Here is a 16,529-nt window from a genome sequence, read left to right on the forward strand (position 1 = left end):
TAAACAACATTCTTATCAACAGAGAAAAGATTGAAGTTGTCAAGGACTTCATTCTTCTTGGATCAACTATCAACACTCATGGAAGCAGCAGTCAAGAAATCAGACAACATATTGCATTAAGCAAATCTGCTGCACAAGACCTCTTTGAAGTGTTGAAGAGCAAAGCTATCAGCTTAAAGGCTAAGGTGCACCTGATGCAAGCCATGGTATTTTCAATAACCTCATATGCATGAGAAAGCTGGACAGTGAATAAGGAAGACCATAGAAGAATTGATGCTTTTGAGTTATGGTGTTGAAGGAGAATATTGAAAGTGCCATGGGCTGCCAAAAGAACCAACTGATCTGTTTTGGAAGAAGTGTAGCCAGAGTGCTCCTCGGAGGCAAGGATGTCCAAACTTCATCTCTCATACTTCGGACATATTCTCAGGAGGGAGCAGTCACTGGAGAAGGATATTATGTTTGGTAAGGTGGAGGGTCAGAGGAAAAGCGGAAGACCCCCAGTAAGATGGATTGGTGGAGTGGCAGCATCAATGGGCTCAAGTGTGGCAACAATAATGAGGTTGGCCCAGGAATAGGCAGTATTTCACTCTGCTATGCATAAGGTCTCTATGAGTTGGTACCGACTCAATGGCACCTAACAACAACAACAAATGATTGAGAAAGGAGCTCTGGTAGCATAGTGGTTATGAGTTGGGCTGCTAACCTCAGGTCAGCAATTCGAAACTACCAGCTGTTCCAAAGGAGAAAATGAGGCTTTCTGTTCCCGTAAAGATTTACAGCCTCGGAAACCCTGTACAGGGTCGCTATGGGTTGGAACCAACTCGACGGCACTTAACAGTAACAACAAAACCATTGAGAATCATGGCCCAGCCAAGTTGACACATATTTAGGGGTGGGTCACAATTTAATCCATGACAAAGACATTAAGGAAAGTCACAGCTAAGATTATGCAGACTGAACAGCATGAGACACTGCCTGATCCTGTGCCAACCTCCCAATTGTTGCTATGTTTGAGGCTATTGCTGCTACCGCTGTGCCAATCTATCTTGTTGGGGGTCTCCATTTTTTTTATCCCACCCTCCACTTTACTCAACATGTTATCCTTCTCCAGGGACTGGTCCCTCCTGATAATATGCCTGGAGTGTGAGAGACAACGTCTGGCCATTCTGGCTTCTAAGGAGCATGCTGGATGCCCTTCTTCTAACACAGATTGGTTTGGTCTTTGGCCATCCAAGGTACTTTTAATATTCTCCTCCAACACCATAACTCAAATGCTTCAGTGCTTCTACAGTCTTCCTTATTCATTGTCCAACTTTCATATATATATGAGGTTATTGAAAATACCATGGCTTGGGTCAGGTGCACCTAGTCCTCAAACTGACATCTTTGCTCTTGAATACTTTAAAGAGGTCCTGTGTAGAAGATTTGCCTAATGCAATATGTTGTTTGAATTCTTGATGTTTCCATGAGTGCTGATGGTGGATCCAAGCAAAGTGAAGTCTTTGACAACTTTAATCCTGTCTCCATTTATCTAAATGTTATTTAGTGCTCAAATGGTGAGGATTTTTTTTTTTTTTCTTTATATTGAGGTGCAACCCATACCAAAGCCTATGGTGTTTGATCATCAGTAAGTATTTTAAGCCCTCTTGGCTTTCAGAAAACAAGGTTGTACTATCTGCATATCATAGGTTGTTAATGAGTCTTCCTCCAATCCTGATGCCATGTTTCTCTTCATAAGAAGAAGAAACTGGTCAGCTAACAGACCACAAAACTGCTTTCCTGACGCAGGCCCAGATCCACTGATGGGCTCCTGAGCCAAGTGAGCCATGCAGGCTCTTTTTCATAGAAGTTTGGAATGGGGTTACAGAAACTGAGCTCAGCCTCCCTGGGACTTCAGTGAGAAGCATTCAGGACAGACGTGAGCACAAGAGAGCTGCTGACCAGATAAACATGAGCAGGAGTCCAGGAAAAAGAACAAGGGACTATCAAGGGACTGTAAGCCTCAGAGAAATTGACAGAATTGGTTCCATGCAAATGCTCCACCTTTTGGCCCCAGTCCCTTGGCATCCCTGCCTTGATTTCTGAGCAGCTGCCGTATCTACCCAGCAAATTCCTATTGCTTATTCCTAAATAATCTCTGAAATGTATCCATTCATATTACATAGAAACATGAGAAAATACTCCATGTATCAAATAAGAAGTATTAAATTGCATATGTCCGACGTTTATTGTTCTGGAAACAAATTTTGGATGAACAATGACAGGAAGGAAAACATAAAAATACTTTTGGTGGTTTTAGGGGTGATAGAGCCCTAGGTAGGGCAGATGGTTAAGCTCTCAGCTGCTTACCAAAATGTTGGAGGTTCTAGTCTGCCTAGCGATCTACTTGTGAAAAAACAGCCACTGAGAACTATTGAGCACCAGTTTAATCTGACACATATGGGGTCACCATGTGTTGGGAGTACCTCAGTGACAAGTGGTTATTTTCCTATATATTTTTTCAAATATTCATGAAGTTGTTATGGTGTTCTTAAATTTTTCAAAGAAGCAGTTGAACAATCATATAAATATTTGCTATTTGAACTATGAAAGCTTGCGTAAACAATTTCTAAGATAACAAGCAGCACAGCTGAGGAACAATTATAAATGTACTTGGTTATCTGGGCGTTAACGCAAGTAGGTGTATTCTTAAAATGTTGTAGGGAATGTTAACCTAAGAGCTCAGTTCTTTCTTATTTTTATGAAAAGAAAAAAATACACTGGATTCATCTATTTGTTCATTGTAGATGTTTCAGCTTTTCAGTTTTTCTTTCCTCCAGTAGAGAAACGAACTTCAGGTGTGGTGCTGTAGGATCAGCAATGGACTGTGAACCACCAGGTAGGCGGTTCAAAACTACCAGCTGCTCCCAGGCAACCCTATACAGGGTTGCTATAAGTTGGACCTGACTTAACGGCACTTAGCATCAAAACAACAAATAGAGAAATAGCACCAAGATTCCCAGAGGCCTCAAACATTTGTCATGTAGCCCAGAAAAGTCTTTAATGATGAATGCATCCTGTACCTGCGAGACTCTGGAAACAATTCCTGAGCTTCATCTGATTGCTCTACTCTAGCAGTTTTATTTTCCTGTGCTGATCAGTCTAAAAATGTCAGCACAGTTCTTGCCATGAAATACATGTACGCCTCATAACGCACAAAACCTGCAGACTTGAGGTGCTACAGAACATTCATGTTAGAGCTACCCAGGGCCAGGATCTGCTGTTCCAACCCGTTTATCCAACAGATGAGAATAGTGTGGCCCAGAGAGGAAAAGAGCTACCCCAGGACATCGTTCACATTGGTCAGTGCAAAGAGTCCCCCAGCGGATCTACAGAGAAGGCTCTTTGAGATGACCCAGGATAGAAGCTAGAGACTCTGAACTCTTTTCTTTTAGACTCTTTTAGACTCAAAGAACTTGGCCATGGCCTCTGCATTGTTCTCTGGTGGTCTCCCTTGAACACTGAAGCTCATGTCTAGAGTTACTTGCCCCCCGCCCCAGGAAAGTTCCACAGAAAACTACTCCAGGAAAACCTGCAGAGAGCCTTACCTCCAGAGGGTGTGCCTGCAACTCTCCTGAGGAATTTCACCCATTCCTCCATCTCTGTCTGGGAGCTGGCCATGAGGACATAGGAGTCCTGTCCTGAGCGATTCTGGTACCATGACACTGGAAGAAGAAGAAAGAACACTTAGGAACATTCTTATTCCTGGAGAATCCTTTAACTCTGCCATGAGCAACTCCACTGAGAAACACACAACTCTCAAGGTGGTCCTGAATGATCAGGGCTTCCATGGATGGACACTTCTAGACAGAATAACTGGTGAGTGGATGATAGGATGGATTCAGAATCAAATCCCCTCAAATGATAAAGGAGGTATAGAAGGATAGGTTTAAGAAACCATAGCCAAAGGAAATTTGAATATAGGGTTACTATGAGTCAGAATCGACTCGACAGCACTTAACAACAATTGGTCTCCTTGCTTCTGTTCTCTAGTCTTATAGAATAAAAGCTAAATGTCCTACAATTGCTTACCCATGCTGTCCCCAACTCCGGAACTAATCTCCTCCTCTTCTCCCTTGTCACTACTCCACTCTAGCTACACTGGCCTCCTTGATGTCCCTTAAACATGTGAAGTAGACTCAGGGATTTTGCACTAGCTGTTCCCTCTGCCTGGATGACTTTTCCTTTAGATGTTCTCTTCTACTCTCTATGCTACATCGCCTTGCCCATCAAGTTTCTTAGGCACACAACATCCTTGTGGAAGTAGAAAGGAATGACACTCCAGGGGCTAGTGGTCCCTTTGCTGAGAAGGTCCACAGTAGCATCAAGAAAACCATGGTTTCCAGAAGGGGTAAGACTGGTGTAGGAGCAAGAGACAACAGAGAAATGGTCTTATTGTAGACAGATTCAGGAGTGTGAGACAAACTCCTCCTTTCCCAAAACATTCAAGAAAGAAAACTCTTTCTAGGGAAGAGGCATTCTCAGTTTGTTGTTGTTAAGTGCCATCAAGTTGGTTCTGACTCACAGCGACCCTCTGCACAACAGAATGAAACACTAGCTAGTCTTGGGCCAACCTCACAATCATTGTTACACTTGAGCCCATTGCTGCTGTGACTGTGCCAATTGGGGTCTTCCTCTTTTTTCCGTGATCCCTCTACTTTACCAAGAACGATGTCCTTCTCCAGAGACTGCCCCTTGCAGTAATATTCCTGAAGTATGAGTGATAAACTCTTGCCATCCTAGCTTCTAAGGAGTGCTTCTTCCAACACAGACTAGTTTGCTCTTCAGGCAGTCCATGGTACTCTTAATATTCTTTTCCATCACCATGAATTCTATCGTCTTCCTTATTCAACTTTCACATGCATATGAGGCTTTTAAAAATACCATGGTTTTAATCACCTGATTAACCCCTCAGTGTGCAAGCTGTTGTTAAGTTCCATCGAGTTGGTTCTGACTCATAGTGACCCTATACAGGGTTTCCAAGAAACAGCTGGTGGGTTTGAACTGCCGACCTTGTGGTTCAAAGTCCAGCATTGATCTCACCGCACTATACCAGGACTCCAGTGCTGATCCTACAGTGCCACACCAGAAGTCCATGCTTATCCTACAGTAGCACACCAGTATGCTGCACACTGCCCTTGTACATATGAAAGACCTGTTCCTTCTCACTGTCACATTAAACCATATGATCCTGCTGATGATATTCAACCGTTTTCACATTTCAAGATGGCGGTTTCATGTAGCTAATTTTCATTTTAATGTGTGACTCCCTTTCTAAACTGAATTGCATTCAGTGAACAGGAATGACGTACTTCTCATATCAGTGTCCCAGTGCAGACTAGTTTGTTCTTCAGGTAGTCCATGGGACTCTTAATATTCTTTACCATCCAACAGCATGTCTAGATCCCAGCATGCTCTTGTAAAGTGTTTATAAAGTTGAACCCGATACACAATAATTTAGTTCATGGGCATTATTTAGCATTTGATACTAGTTAATGAACTGGCATCAAATAGAGTCTTGGTGTGGTGCTGTAGGATAAGCACCGGAATGTTAACCACAAAGTTGGCAGTGCAAACCCACAAGTGATGCTCAGAAACCCTATATAGGGTCACTTTGAGTCAAAACTGACTTGATGGAAGTTACCAACAATAAAAACAATGAACTAGAACAGGTTTATTAACTATAATTGTAGAACTAGTACAGGTTTAGGAGACCTGGTGGCACTATGAGTTAAGCATTGAGCTGCTGGTTCAAACCCACCAGCCACTGCTCAGGAGAAAGATGAAGTTGTCTGCTCCAGTAAAGATTTACAGTTTCAGAAACCCCATGGGACAATTTTACTCTGCCCTATAGAGTTCTGGTATGGCACTATAGGACAAGCATTGGACTGATAACCATGAGAATGGCAGTTCAAACCCACCAGCCACTCCTTGGAAACCCTATACAGAGTTGCTGAGTCAAAACTGACTGCAACACTTAGCAATAACAAAACCATAGGGTCAACATGAATCAGAATTGACTCCACGCCGTGGGTTTTGGTTAATATAGGTTCATTGACTATGTTGTTGTTATTGTTAAGTGCCATTGAGTTGGTTCTGATCCACAGTGACCCTGTATAGGGTTTCCTAGGAGCAGCTGGTGAGCTTGAACTGCCAACCTTGCAGTTCAGACAGACCTTGCAGTCCAGTGCATTAACCCACAGCGCCAAACCAGGACAGCTCATTGACTATGTTGTTGTTATTAGGTGCCGTCAAGTCGGTTCTGACCAATAGCAACCCTGTATAGGGTTTCCAAGGAGCAGCTGGTGAACTTGAACTACTGACCTTGTGGTTCAAATGACTTTGCAGTCTAGCACATTAACCCAGAGCATCACACCAGAACTCCTCATTGACTATGTTGTTGTTGTTGTTGTTATTAAGTGCCGTTGAGTCGATTCCGACCTATATAGGGTTCCTGAGCAGCTAGTGAGCTTAAACTACTGGCCTTATAGTTCAAACGGCTTTGCAGTGCCACACTAGGACTCCTCACTGACTATAGGTCGATCCAATATAAGTTCTTAATAGGTTGCTTGGCTAGTTGGTTGACTGAGTCACTGAATATAGCCTTGCCTTTCAGGATCCAGAAGTATAGGGAGAATATAATGCACCTCTGTCCCACCTTTTGTCACCCACCTGGAATGACTTCAAAGACAAACTTGCCAGCTTCTTCTGGGTTTGTGGCAATCTCCTTGATGGTACTTCCTGGAAGATACATGGAGCCCTGAAAAACCAAAAGCCATGCCTTTAAAATGAGCAGCCATTCAATCACCTATGAATTAAAATAAGATTGCCGTATGGATGGAGTAATTATGGGAATGGGTTGGACTGCAGAGGAACATGGAAAGCTAGCCTCCCAGTTTTGAATGGAACCCTTCCACTACTCAGGCTTCAGCCACCTAAGGGTCTTTTCTAACCCCAACATGCATGGGCACTCATACTCCCATGCATATTTTAAAGTCTCAAGTCAGAGCGAGAGTCACATTCACTTGTCACCTTTTGGCAACCTTCCCTGAAATGAATTTGGCTACGTTTAGCACATAAGTTTTTGATTTCCTTCTAGTGTCCACTTTCCAAATGCTGGACCAATAAATAACATTTATTATATAGCATCATCCAGACACCAAGTAGCCGCACTAATAATCCAGAACTAGAAAGAAGACTGTCTGTTATTTATACCATAATGTGCATGTGCTTGACTCCTACTCAGATGTGTTTCCATCAGAAGCAGCCTCCCCACCCCCACTGTGGAGTAAAAGGTTTTGGTAAACAAGATAATAATGTTAAGACTGGGAGATATTTGGAAGATGGTGTTCCTTCCCAAACCCTGAAAGTCTTTCACTTGGCCAACTGCCACCTCTATGCACTAGAATGACTGACTCATATCCTTGTTGTTGTTCAGGGTTGTCAAGTTGGTTCCAATGCATAGTGCTTCAAACTACACAGAAACTATAGTTTCTGAGGCTGGAAATCTTTATGGAAGCAGGAAGCCTCATCTTTCTCCTGGAGAGTGGCTGGTAGGCTCAAACTGCTGACCATGTGGTTCATCATTCATTGCTTATCCTGCAGGGCCACTGTGCTCCCTCTTCGTACCAAACATACTTCAAAATAAAAGAAACCTTGTTGTTGTTAGGTGCCTTTAACTTAATACCAACTCATAGATACCTTATCAACAATACAACAAAACACTGCCCAGTCCTGTGCCAATCTCACAATGGTTCCTAGATTTGAGCCATAGCTGCTGGCACTGTGCCAATCTATCTCCTTGGGGGTCTTCCTCTTTTTTTTTTTTTTTGCGGACCCTCCACTTTACCAAGCAAGATATCCTTCTCCAGGAACGAGTTCCTCCTGATATGTCCAAAGTATGCGAGACGAAGTCTGGTCATTTTGTCTTCTAAGGAACATTCTGGCTGTACTTCCAACACAGATTTATTTTTTTTTCTGGCAGTTCAGGATATCTTTAATTTTCTTCTCCAACACCATAACTCAAATGCATCAATTCTTCTGCGGTCTTCTTTATTTACTGTCCAATTTTCATATGCATATGAGGCTATTGAAAATATCATGGTTTGGGTCTGACACACCTTAGTCCTCATAGTGACATCTTTGCTCTTGAACACTTTATAAAGATCTTGTGCAGCAGATTTGCCTAATGCAGCACATCATTTGAATTCTTGACTTCTGCTTCCAGAGTGTTGATGGTGGATCCAAGCAGAATGAGGTCTTTGACAACTTCAAACTTTTGTTCATTTATTTTGATGTTATTTATTGGTGCAGTGGTGAGGATATCAGTTTTCTTTACATTGAGATGCAACCCATTCTGAAGGCTGTAGTCTTTGATCTTCAACAGTAAGTATTTTAAATCCTTTTTGCTTTCAGCAAACAAAGTTGTATAATCTGCATGTCACAGATTGTTAATGAATCTTCATCCAACCCTGATGTCATGTTCCTCTTCATATAATCCAGCTTTTCGAATTATTTTCTTGGCATACAGATTGCTCTGGTAGCGTAGTGGTTACGAATCGGGCTGCGAACCTTAAGGTCAGCGGTTCGAAACTACCAGCCGCTCCGCGGGAGAAAGATGAGGCTTTCTACTCCCGTAAAGATTTACACCCTCGGAAACCCTGTACAGGGTCGCTATGGGTCGGACCCGACTCGATGGCACTTAACAACAACAACAACAACAACAGATTGAATAAGTATGGTGAAAGAATACAACCCTAGCACACACCTTTCGCAATTTAAAACCATTCCGTGTCCCCTTGTTCTGTTCAGATGGTCTATACACAGGTTCCTCATGAGCAAAATTAAGTGCTCCAGAATACTCATACCCTAGCTTGTCATGATCCATGCAACTGAAAGCCTATGCATAGTCAATAAGGCACAGGTATTCTGTGTTTTCAGGCAAGATCCACTTAACATCAGAAATTATGTCCCTCTTTCCAAGTCCCCATGTGAATCCAGCCTGAACATCTGGCAGCTCCTTGTCAATATACTATTGCAGCCATTTTTAAATTAGCTTTAGAAAAATTTTACTAGCATGCAGTATTAATGATATTGTCTGATGATTTCCACATTCCTTTGGATCATCACTCTTTGAAGTGGACATAAAGGATCTCTTCCAATCAGTTGGCCAGGTAACTATCTTCCAAATTTCTTGGCATAGATGAGTGAATGCCTCCAGTACTACATCAATTTGTTGAAATATTTCAATTTGTATTCCATCAATTTCCAGAGTTTTTTCTTTTCCAGTGCCTTCAGTGCACCTTGGACTTTTTCCTTCAATATCACTGGCTCTGAATCATATGCTACCTCTTGAAATGATTGAAGACCAACCATTTCCTTTTGGTATAGTGACTGTGTATTCCTTCCATCTTCTTTTGATGCTTTCTGTATCATTCAGTATTTTGCCCATTGCTGTTGCTAAGTGCCATCGAATCAGTTCTGACCCATATATAAAATTTCCAAGGAGTGGCTGGTGAGCTTGAATTGCCAACCTTGCATTTCAAATGACTTTGCAGTCCAATTCATTAACCCACAGTGCCACACCAGGACTCCCATTTTGCCCATAGAATCCTTCAATAGTGAATGTTGAGGTCTGAATTTTTACTTTAGGTCTTTCAGTTTGAGAAATGCTGAGCATGTTCTTCCCTTTTTGTTTTCTAACTCTAGGTCTTTGCACATTTCATTATAATATTTGACTTTGTCATCTTGAGCTGCCCTTTGAAAATTTCTGTTCAGCTCTTGTACCACCTCACTTCCTCTATTTGCTTTAGCATCTCTATGCTGGAGAGCAAGTTTCAGAGTCTCTTCTGATATCCATTTTGGTCTTTTCCTTCTTTCATGTCTTCTTACGACCTTTTGCTTTCTTCCTGTGTGATGTTTTTGATGCCATCCACAACTCTTCTGGTCTGCAGTCATTAATGTCTAATTCATCAACTCGGTTCTTGAGGTGATCTCTAAATTTAGGTGGGATTTGTTCAACACCATATTTTGGCTCTCATGGACTTGTTTTAATTTTCTTCTGCTTTGGCCTGAACTTGCATAGGAATAATTGATGGTCTGTTCCACAGTCTGCCCTCAGTCTTTTGTTTTTTGGCTAATGATATTGAACCTTTCATCATTTTTTCCCACAGATGTAGTCAATTTGATTTCTGTATATTCCATCTGATGAGGTCCATGTATATGGTCACCTTTTGAAATTTTTATAAAAGGTATTTGCAATGAATAATAAGTCTTTGGTCTTGCAAAATTCCATCATGTTATCTCTAGTATCATTTTTATCACCAAGGACATATTTTCCAATGACTGATTCTTCCTCTTTGTTTCCAAACTTTGCATTCCAATCAGCAGAAATTATCAATACATCTTGATTGCATGATTGGTCAGTTTCAGACTGAAGAAGTTGGCAGAACTCTTCAATTTCATCATCACTGACTTTAGTGGTTGGTGTGTAAATATAAATAATAGTTGTATTAACTGGTCTTCCTTGTAGGCATAGGGATATTATCTGATCATAGACAGCATTGTACTTCAAGACAGATCTTGAAATGCTCTTTTTGATGATGAATACAACTCCATTCATCTTCAATTTTCATGCTAGGCATAATAAACCATGTGGTTATCAGATTCAAAATGGCCAATACCAGTTCATTTCAGCTCACTAATACCTAGGATATTGATGTTTATGTGTTCTATTTCATTTTTGACTACTTCCAATGTTTCTAGATTCATTGTAATTCCATGTTTTGACTATTAATAGATGCTTACAGTTGTTTCTCCTCATTTTGAGTTGTACCTCATCAGCAAATGAAGGTTCTGAAATTTTTGCTGTATTTGCGCCATCATGCTCAGCTCTGCTTTGAGGAGGCAGCTCTTCTACAGTCGTATTTTGAGTGTCTTCCAACAGGAGGAGTTCATTTTCCAGCACTATATCTGACAATATTCTAGTGTTCTTCATCATGTTTCAATATTCAGCATTCTGGTGCTATCTGACAGTGTTATACTGCTATTTATAAGGTGTTCAGTAACTAAATATTCAGAAGTAATCTGTCTCTCCTTCTTCCTGGTATATCTTAGTCTTGATGAGCAGCTGAAACCTGTCCACCACGGGTGACCCTGCTAAGGTTTAAACTACCGGTGGCATAGCTTCCAGAATCACAGCAGCATGTAAGCTACCACAGTATGACAAACTGACAGACAAGAGGTGTAAGGCAGGCTGTAAGATGTAAAGTACATTGTAAAAATAATGGCAAGAAAAGCAAAGCTTTATTTTTCCATAGAAACTAGTTTTCCCTTTAAAATTTTTTTCAAGTATAAATTATTTCACAGCCATTTCTCCCTATTGTTAAGTGACACTGTTTATTTTTTCTTTTGGTAACTTAGAGTTCAGGTGTTCCAGACTTGCACTGGGGCACGTTTCTATCCTTCTTGCTATGGGGCTCTCAACCCAGCATGTCATACTGGAGAAGACCCATTGAGGAAGATAACATTGTCAGAATATTGGGAAACTAATGTTCTCAAGAAGGAGATCTGATGAAACAGTGTTTAAGCAAGCACTTGACTGCCAACTGAAAGTTCAGTGGTTCAAACCCATCAGCCTCTCCATGGAAGAAAACTGTGTGGTAGTCTGCATTGTAAAGATTTTATCTTGAGAACTCTAGGGCAGTTGTTTTATATCAGTGAGTCTTCACTATGCGTCAGAATTGGCCCAATGACAATGGGTAAGGATCAAGAGAGCAAGAGGTTTAAGGGTTTGGTTTTCCAAAGGTACCAGATGATTAAAATCCAATCTGTAGACTGCCTGTATATATATATTTGAAACAATGGTGCATCTAAGATATTACCTAGACACAGAAATTTAGGACATGATTCTATATTAGTCCCTGAAGGTTTTACTTAAGACACATTTCACAATGTTATATTATGACCCAATATTTATTAATTTAAGTATACATAATCTAGTCAATTTTATAAATTGGTATATAGGAACCTGATGGCCAAGAACTAATAGTACTCAGTTACATAAGATGAGGGTGGATGTTGCTTCAGAAAGCAGTTTCAATGAAGAAGTTATAAACTTAAAATTTGAGGGAGCTGGCCACCAGAGTCAGATGAACACATGGACCTAATGTGCCATATAAATAGGTCAGGACCTTGATTAAATTAAGTCATACTTATCTGAGAGCAGCAAAAAGGTAAGAGAATGAACTGAGAAGGTGCCAGAACCAACATTTGCCTCTTCACATTTTTCAGAGATCTGATTGCTTGGTCAAGCCAGACACCCATTCGTTATAGCCTGTTGGACCATTTCACCTGCTAGGCTGAATCACAGGTAGTCATTTAAAGGGTTAGGGTAAATTGCTAACATCAAGAGCTACTAAGCAACACTTTCTAGGAGTTAGGCTTGATGCTCCCCAACTTGAATACATTAATTATTTAGTCCTTCCAGTAATATTCCCAGTAAGGTAACATGATGCATGTTATAAATGAGGATATAGAGTCAGAAGATGAGTCTCTCAGGCTGGAAGTTACTCAAAATAGGACTGAAGAAGAATTGCCTCCTCAAGGTAGAATTGACTTTAATGATATGGATGGAGTAAAGCTTTCAGGATCTTTATTTGGTGATGGACACAACTCAAAAGGAAAGGAAACAGTTGCAAACATTCATTAGCCCTCAGAAAGTGGAATGTATGAAGTATGAGGCTAGGAAAATTGGAAATTGTCAAAAATGAAATGAAATGCTGGAAGAGTTATATCTTAGCCATTGGTGAGCTGAAGTGGACTGCTATTGGCCATTTTGAATCATACAGTAGTTTACTGTAACAAGAATGACAAATTGAAGAGGAACAGCGTAGCTTTCAAGGTCAATGAAAACATTTAAAGATCTATCTTGAAGTACAATGCTGTCAGTGATAGGCTAATATTCATATGCCTATCAAGAAAACTGACATCCTGAAGTGGCACTGTAGGATAAAGCACTGGACTACAAGATCAGTTTGAGCTGCAAGGTCAGTGGTTCAAACCCATCAGCTACTTCCTTGGGAACCCTATAAAGTTGAAAATGACTTGACAGCACTTAACAACAACAAAACAAAGATTATTTCATACAACTAGTATTCAAACATATGAACCAACCACTAAATCCAAAGATGAAGAAATTGAAGAATTCTACTAACTTCTTCAGTCTGAAATAGATCCAACATGCAATCAAGCTGCATTGATAATTGCTAGTGATCAGAATGAGAAAGTTGGAAACAAAGTGGATGGATTGGCATCTGGTAAATATGGTCTTGGTGTTAGAAACAAAAACTGTGAATTCAAGGATTTACACCACAGGAACTAGCCAATGCTGCAAATCAAGCTTCCTCCCCACAGGGTGCCAGCTGTCAACCTTTTGCCAGCACATCACTTGCAGATGTGAAGCACTTGTGGTAAATGCACAGAAAGCACTGTGAAGGCATCATGGTAGCTTAGACATAAGGACAATCTGCTATAAATTCTGGGCCACCATTGACTTTCCTGACAAAGAATCTTTGGAATGGCTTATATAAAAAAAACAAGGCAATAGATGTATACAGCATTATACTCTTGAACAAAATATTTCTGAGAATTCAGAAAAGATCAGGCTTCCCAAAAGCACAGACACAAAAACCCGTCATATAGAGTTCTATAATTGATTTCATCATTTTCCTTTGTTGGACTTAGGTGCAGCATTTCTCATTATAAATAACTGCACGCTGTTGTTGTTGTTGTATGTCATAGAGTTGGTTCTGACTTCTAGCCACTCTAAAGGATTTCTGAGGATCGACTGGTGGGTTTGAACTGGCCACCTTGAGGTTAGCATTCCAGTGCTATCCTACAGTGCCACACCAAAACCCCAAATAACTGCATGTTGTTGTTGTTAAGTGCCATCTAGCTGGTTCTGACTCATAACCCTAGGAGCCACTGGTGGGTTTGAACTGCCAGCCTTGTAGCTAGCAGTCTAGTGTTTATCTTATGGAACCACACCAATACTCCAAAACAACTGCATACCTCATATTATTTCTGTAGATAACTTAAAACTTTAGAATTACTGGATCTAAAGTTATGGCAGTGTTTTGGCTCTTGAAAAATCTGGTCAAATGACTTTCTAGAAAATTTGTGTCAACTTACTTACACACACATCATTAGTGTACAAGAGAGTCCCTTTAACCTGAGCATTCCAAGATTATTAAGGCATTTCTATGTTGTGTTTAAATATATATTCTTTTTAATTTTACAAGGTACTAAACATTATTAAAGAGAGCTCTGGTAGAGTAGTGGTTGCGAATCGGGCTGCGAACCTCAAGGTTAGCAGTTCAAAACTACCAGCTGCTCTGTGGGAGAAAGATGAGGCTTTCTGCTCCTGTAAAGATTTACAGCCTGGGAAACCCTGTTCAGGGTCGCTATGGGTCAGAACCAACTCGACGGCACTTAACAACAACAAACATTATTAAAGAAAAATTTAAAAACAGACAAAAAGAGAAATATTAAAAATTGTGTGTGCCCCCAGTACTCAGAGATGGTCATGGCTAACATTTCTATGTATTATTTCTAAACTATTTAAAATAAATACTGATTTATGATTAATTTTCCTCCAAGGATGAGATTACTATATATGGCTTCATCAGTTGTTATTTGTCTTTATATGGATGATTAAACAACAACAATAACATGGTGGGTATCTCACTCTTTGAAAAATGTTAACTTAAAATATTGTAATCGATGCCTGACCTGTATTCTAATACAGTTATAATAGATATAGGTACCTTAACGTAACACCAATGTTGTTGTTGGTAAGTGCCGTTGAGTCAGTTCAGATTCATAGAGACAGGTCCAACTGTATAGGGTTTCCAAGGAGTGGCTGGTGAGCTTGAACCACTGACCTTGTAGTTCAAAGTGACCTTGTGGTTCAGTGCTTTATCCCAGAGTGCCATACTATGATATAACATAGTCACTGCCAATGACTACTGTTTTAAAATCATTTTTATAATAAATGGTACTGAGGTAAAACCTTGTACAAGTAAATTTAATCATCCACATAAATCTTAGTCACCCATTTATAATTAGAAATACAGGGTCAAAGGCTGGTATTTCTAAAAGGCATATTACCCTCCAGAAAGGCTGAACGAATTTTCATTTCCACCAGCTGTTCATGAGAATTCCTGCTCTTTTATCCTTATCAACACTGAGATTTTTATAGATTGTTTTCCAGTTTGACAAGGGAACGATATAGTGTATCATCAGTTCACGTTGCATATCTGATTATTACTGAGATTGAACATTTTAATATAAGGAGTCCTGGTGTGGTGCTGTGGGTTAATGCACTAGACTGCAAAGTTGATTTGAAAAGCAAGGTCGTAGTTTCAAACTCACCGGTCGCTCCTTGGAAACCCTATACAGCGTCATTATGGGTCAGACCCAACTTGAAGGCACTTAACAACAAAAACAACATGGCTGTTGTAGTCTTTTGGTAAGTTGTCTTTTTGTATCATTTGCTAATTTTTTTGATTAAGTTGTTTGGACTCTTCTTATGGAGTCAAAAGAACATGTCAAATATTAAGAATACTTTTTATGATATAGCTGTATGTTGCTGCTACCATTGATTCGGTTCTGACTCATAGTGACCCTTTGTATGGTTTCTGGAGCAACTGATGGTTTGAACTGCCGACCTTGTGTTTCAAAGTCCAGTGATTATTCTACAGTCCCACACCAGGAGTCCATATAAATATATATATGTTGTTGAGTGCTATAAAATTGGATCCAACTGATAGAAACCCTGTATACAGTTTCTGAGGAGCCACTGTTGAATTTGAACTGCCAGCCCTGTGATTATCCTACAGTGCCACATCAGGCCCCCACGTATATATATATGAGTTCATATCTGTATATATACAGATATGAACTGCCAACCTCTCCATTCAAACTGATCTTGTGGTCCAGTGTTTATCCTACATCACCACACAAGGACTCCGTATGTGTGTATGTATTAATGCACTGCAGGATGAGCACTGGCTTTCTAACCACAGATTCGATGGTTCAAACCGACCAGCTGCTCCATGGGAGAAAGATGAGGTTTTCTGCTCCCGTAAAGATTTATAGCCTCAGAAACCCTATAAAGGGTAGCTATGAGTCAAAATCAATTCAACAGCACCTAACAACAACATATATGCTGTTGTTGTTGTTAAGTACCATGGAGTCGGTTCCAACTCATAGTGACCCTGCACAGGGTTTCCAAGGAAAACATTCTTGAGATTTTGTTAATATTTAGTGAACAAATATGTACTAAGTTTGTACTTGTAACAATTTCAGTATGGATTGCATCTCAGTGTAAAGAAAACAAAATCCTCACCACTGGACCAATAAACATTCTTATCTATGGAGAAAAGATTGAAGTTGTCAAGGACTTCATTCTTCTTGGATCAACTATCAAC

The 16,529-nt window shown here is 40.3% G+C and overlaps 1 protein-coding gene across 1 annotated transcript in view; it reads right to left on the reverse strand.

The window, feature by feature from the left end:
* Positions 1–16,529, reverse strand: part of ARHGAP25 (Rho GTPase activating protein 25) — a 66,381-nt gene that overhangs the window by 46,361 nt on the left and 3,491 nt on the right. Inside the window, 2 exon segments of the mRNA XM_006862937.1 lie at positions 3,588–3,704; positions 6,712–6,799. Coding sequence (XP_006862999.1) covers positions 3,588–3,704; positions 6,712–6,799 — 205 coding nt within the window.

This window comes from Chrysochloris asiatica, unplaced genomic scaffold (assembly GCF_000296735.1).
Source record: "Chrysochloris asiatica unplaced genomic scaffold, ChrAsi1.0 scaffold00052, whole genome shotgun sequence".
Lineage (NCBI taxonomy): Eukaryota > Metazoa > Chordata > Mammalia > Afrosoricida > Chrysochloridae > Chrysochloris > Chrysochloris asiatica.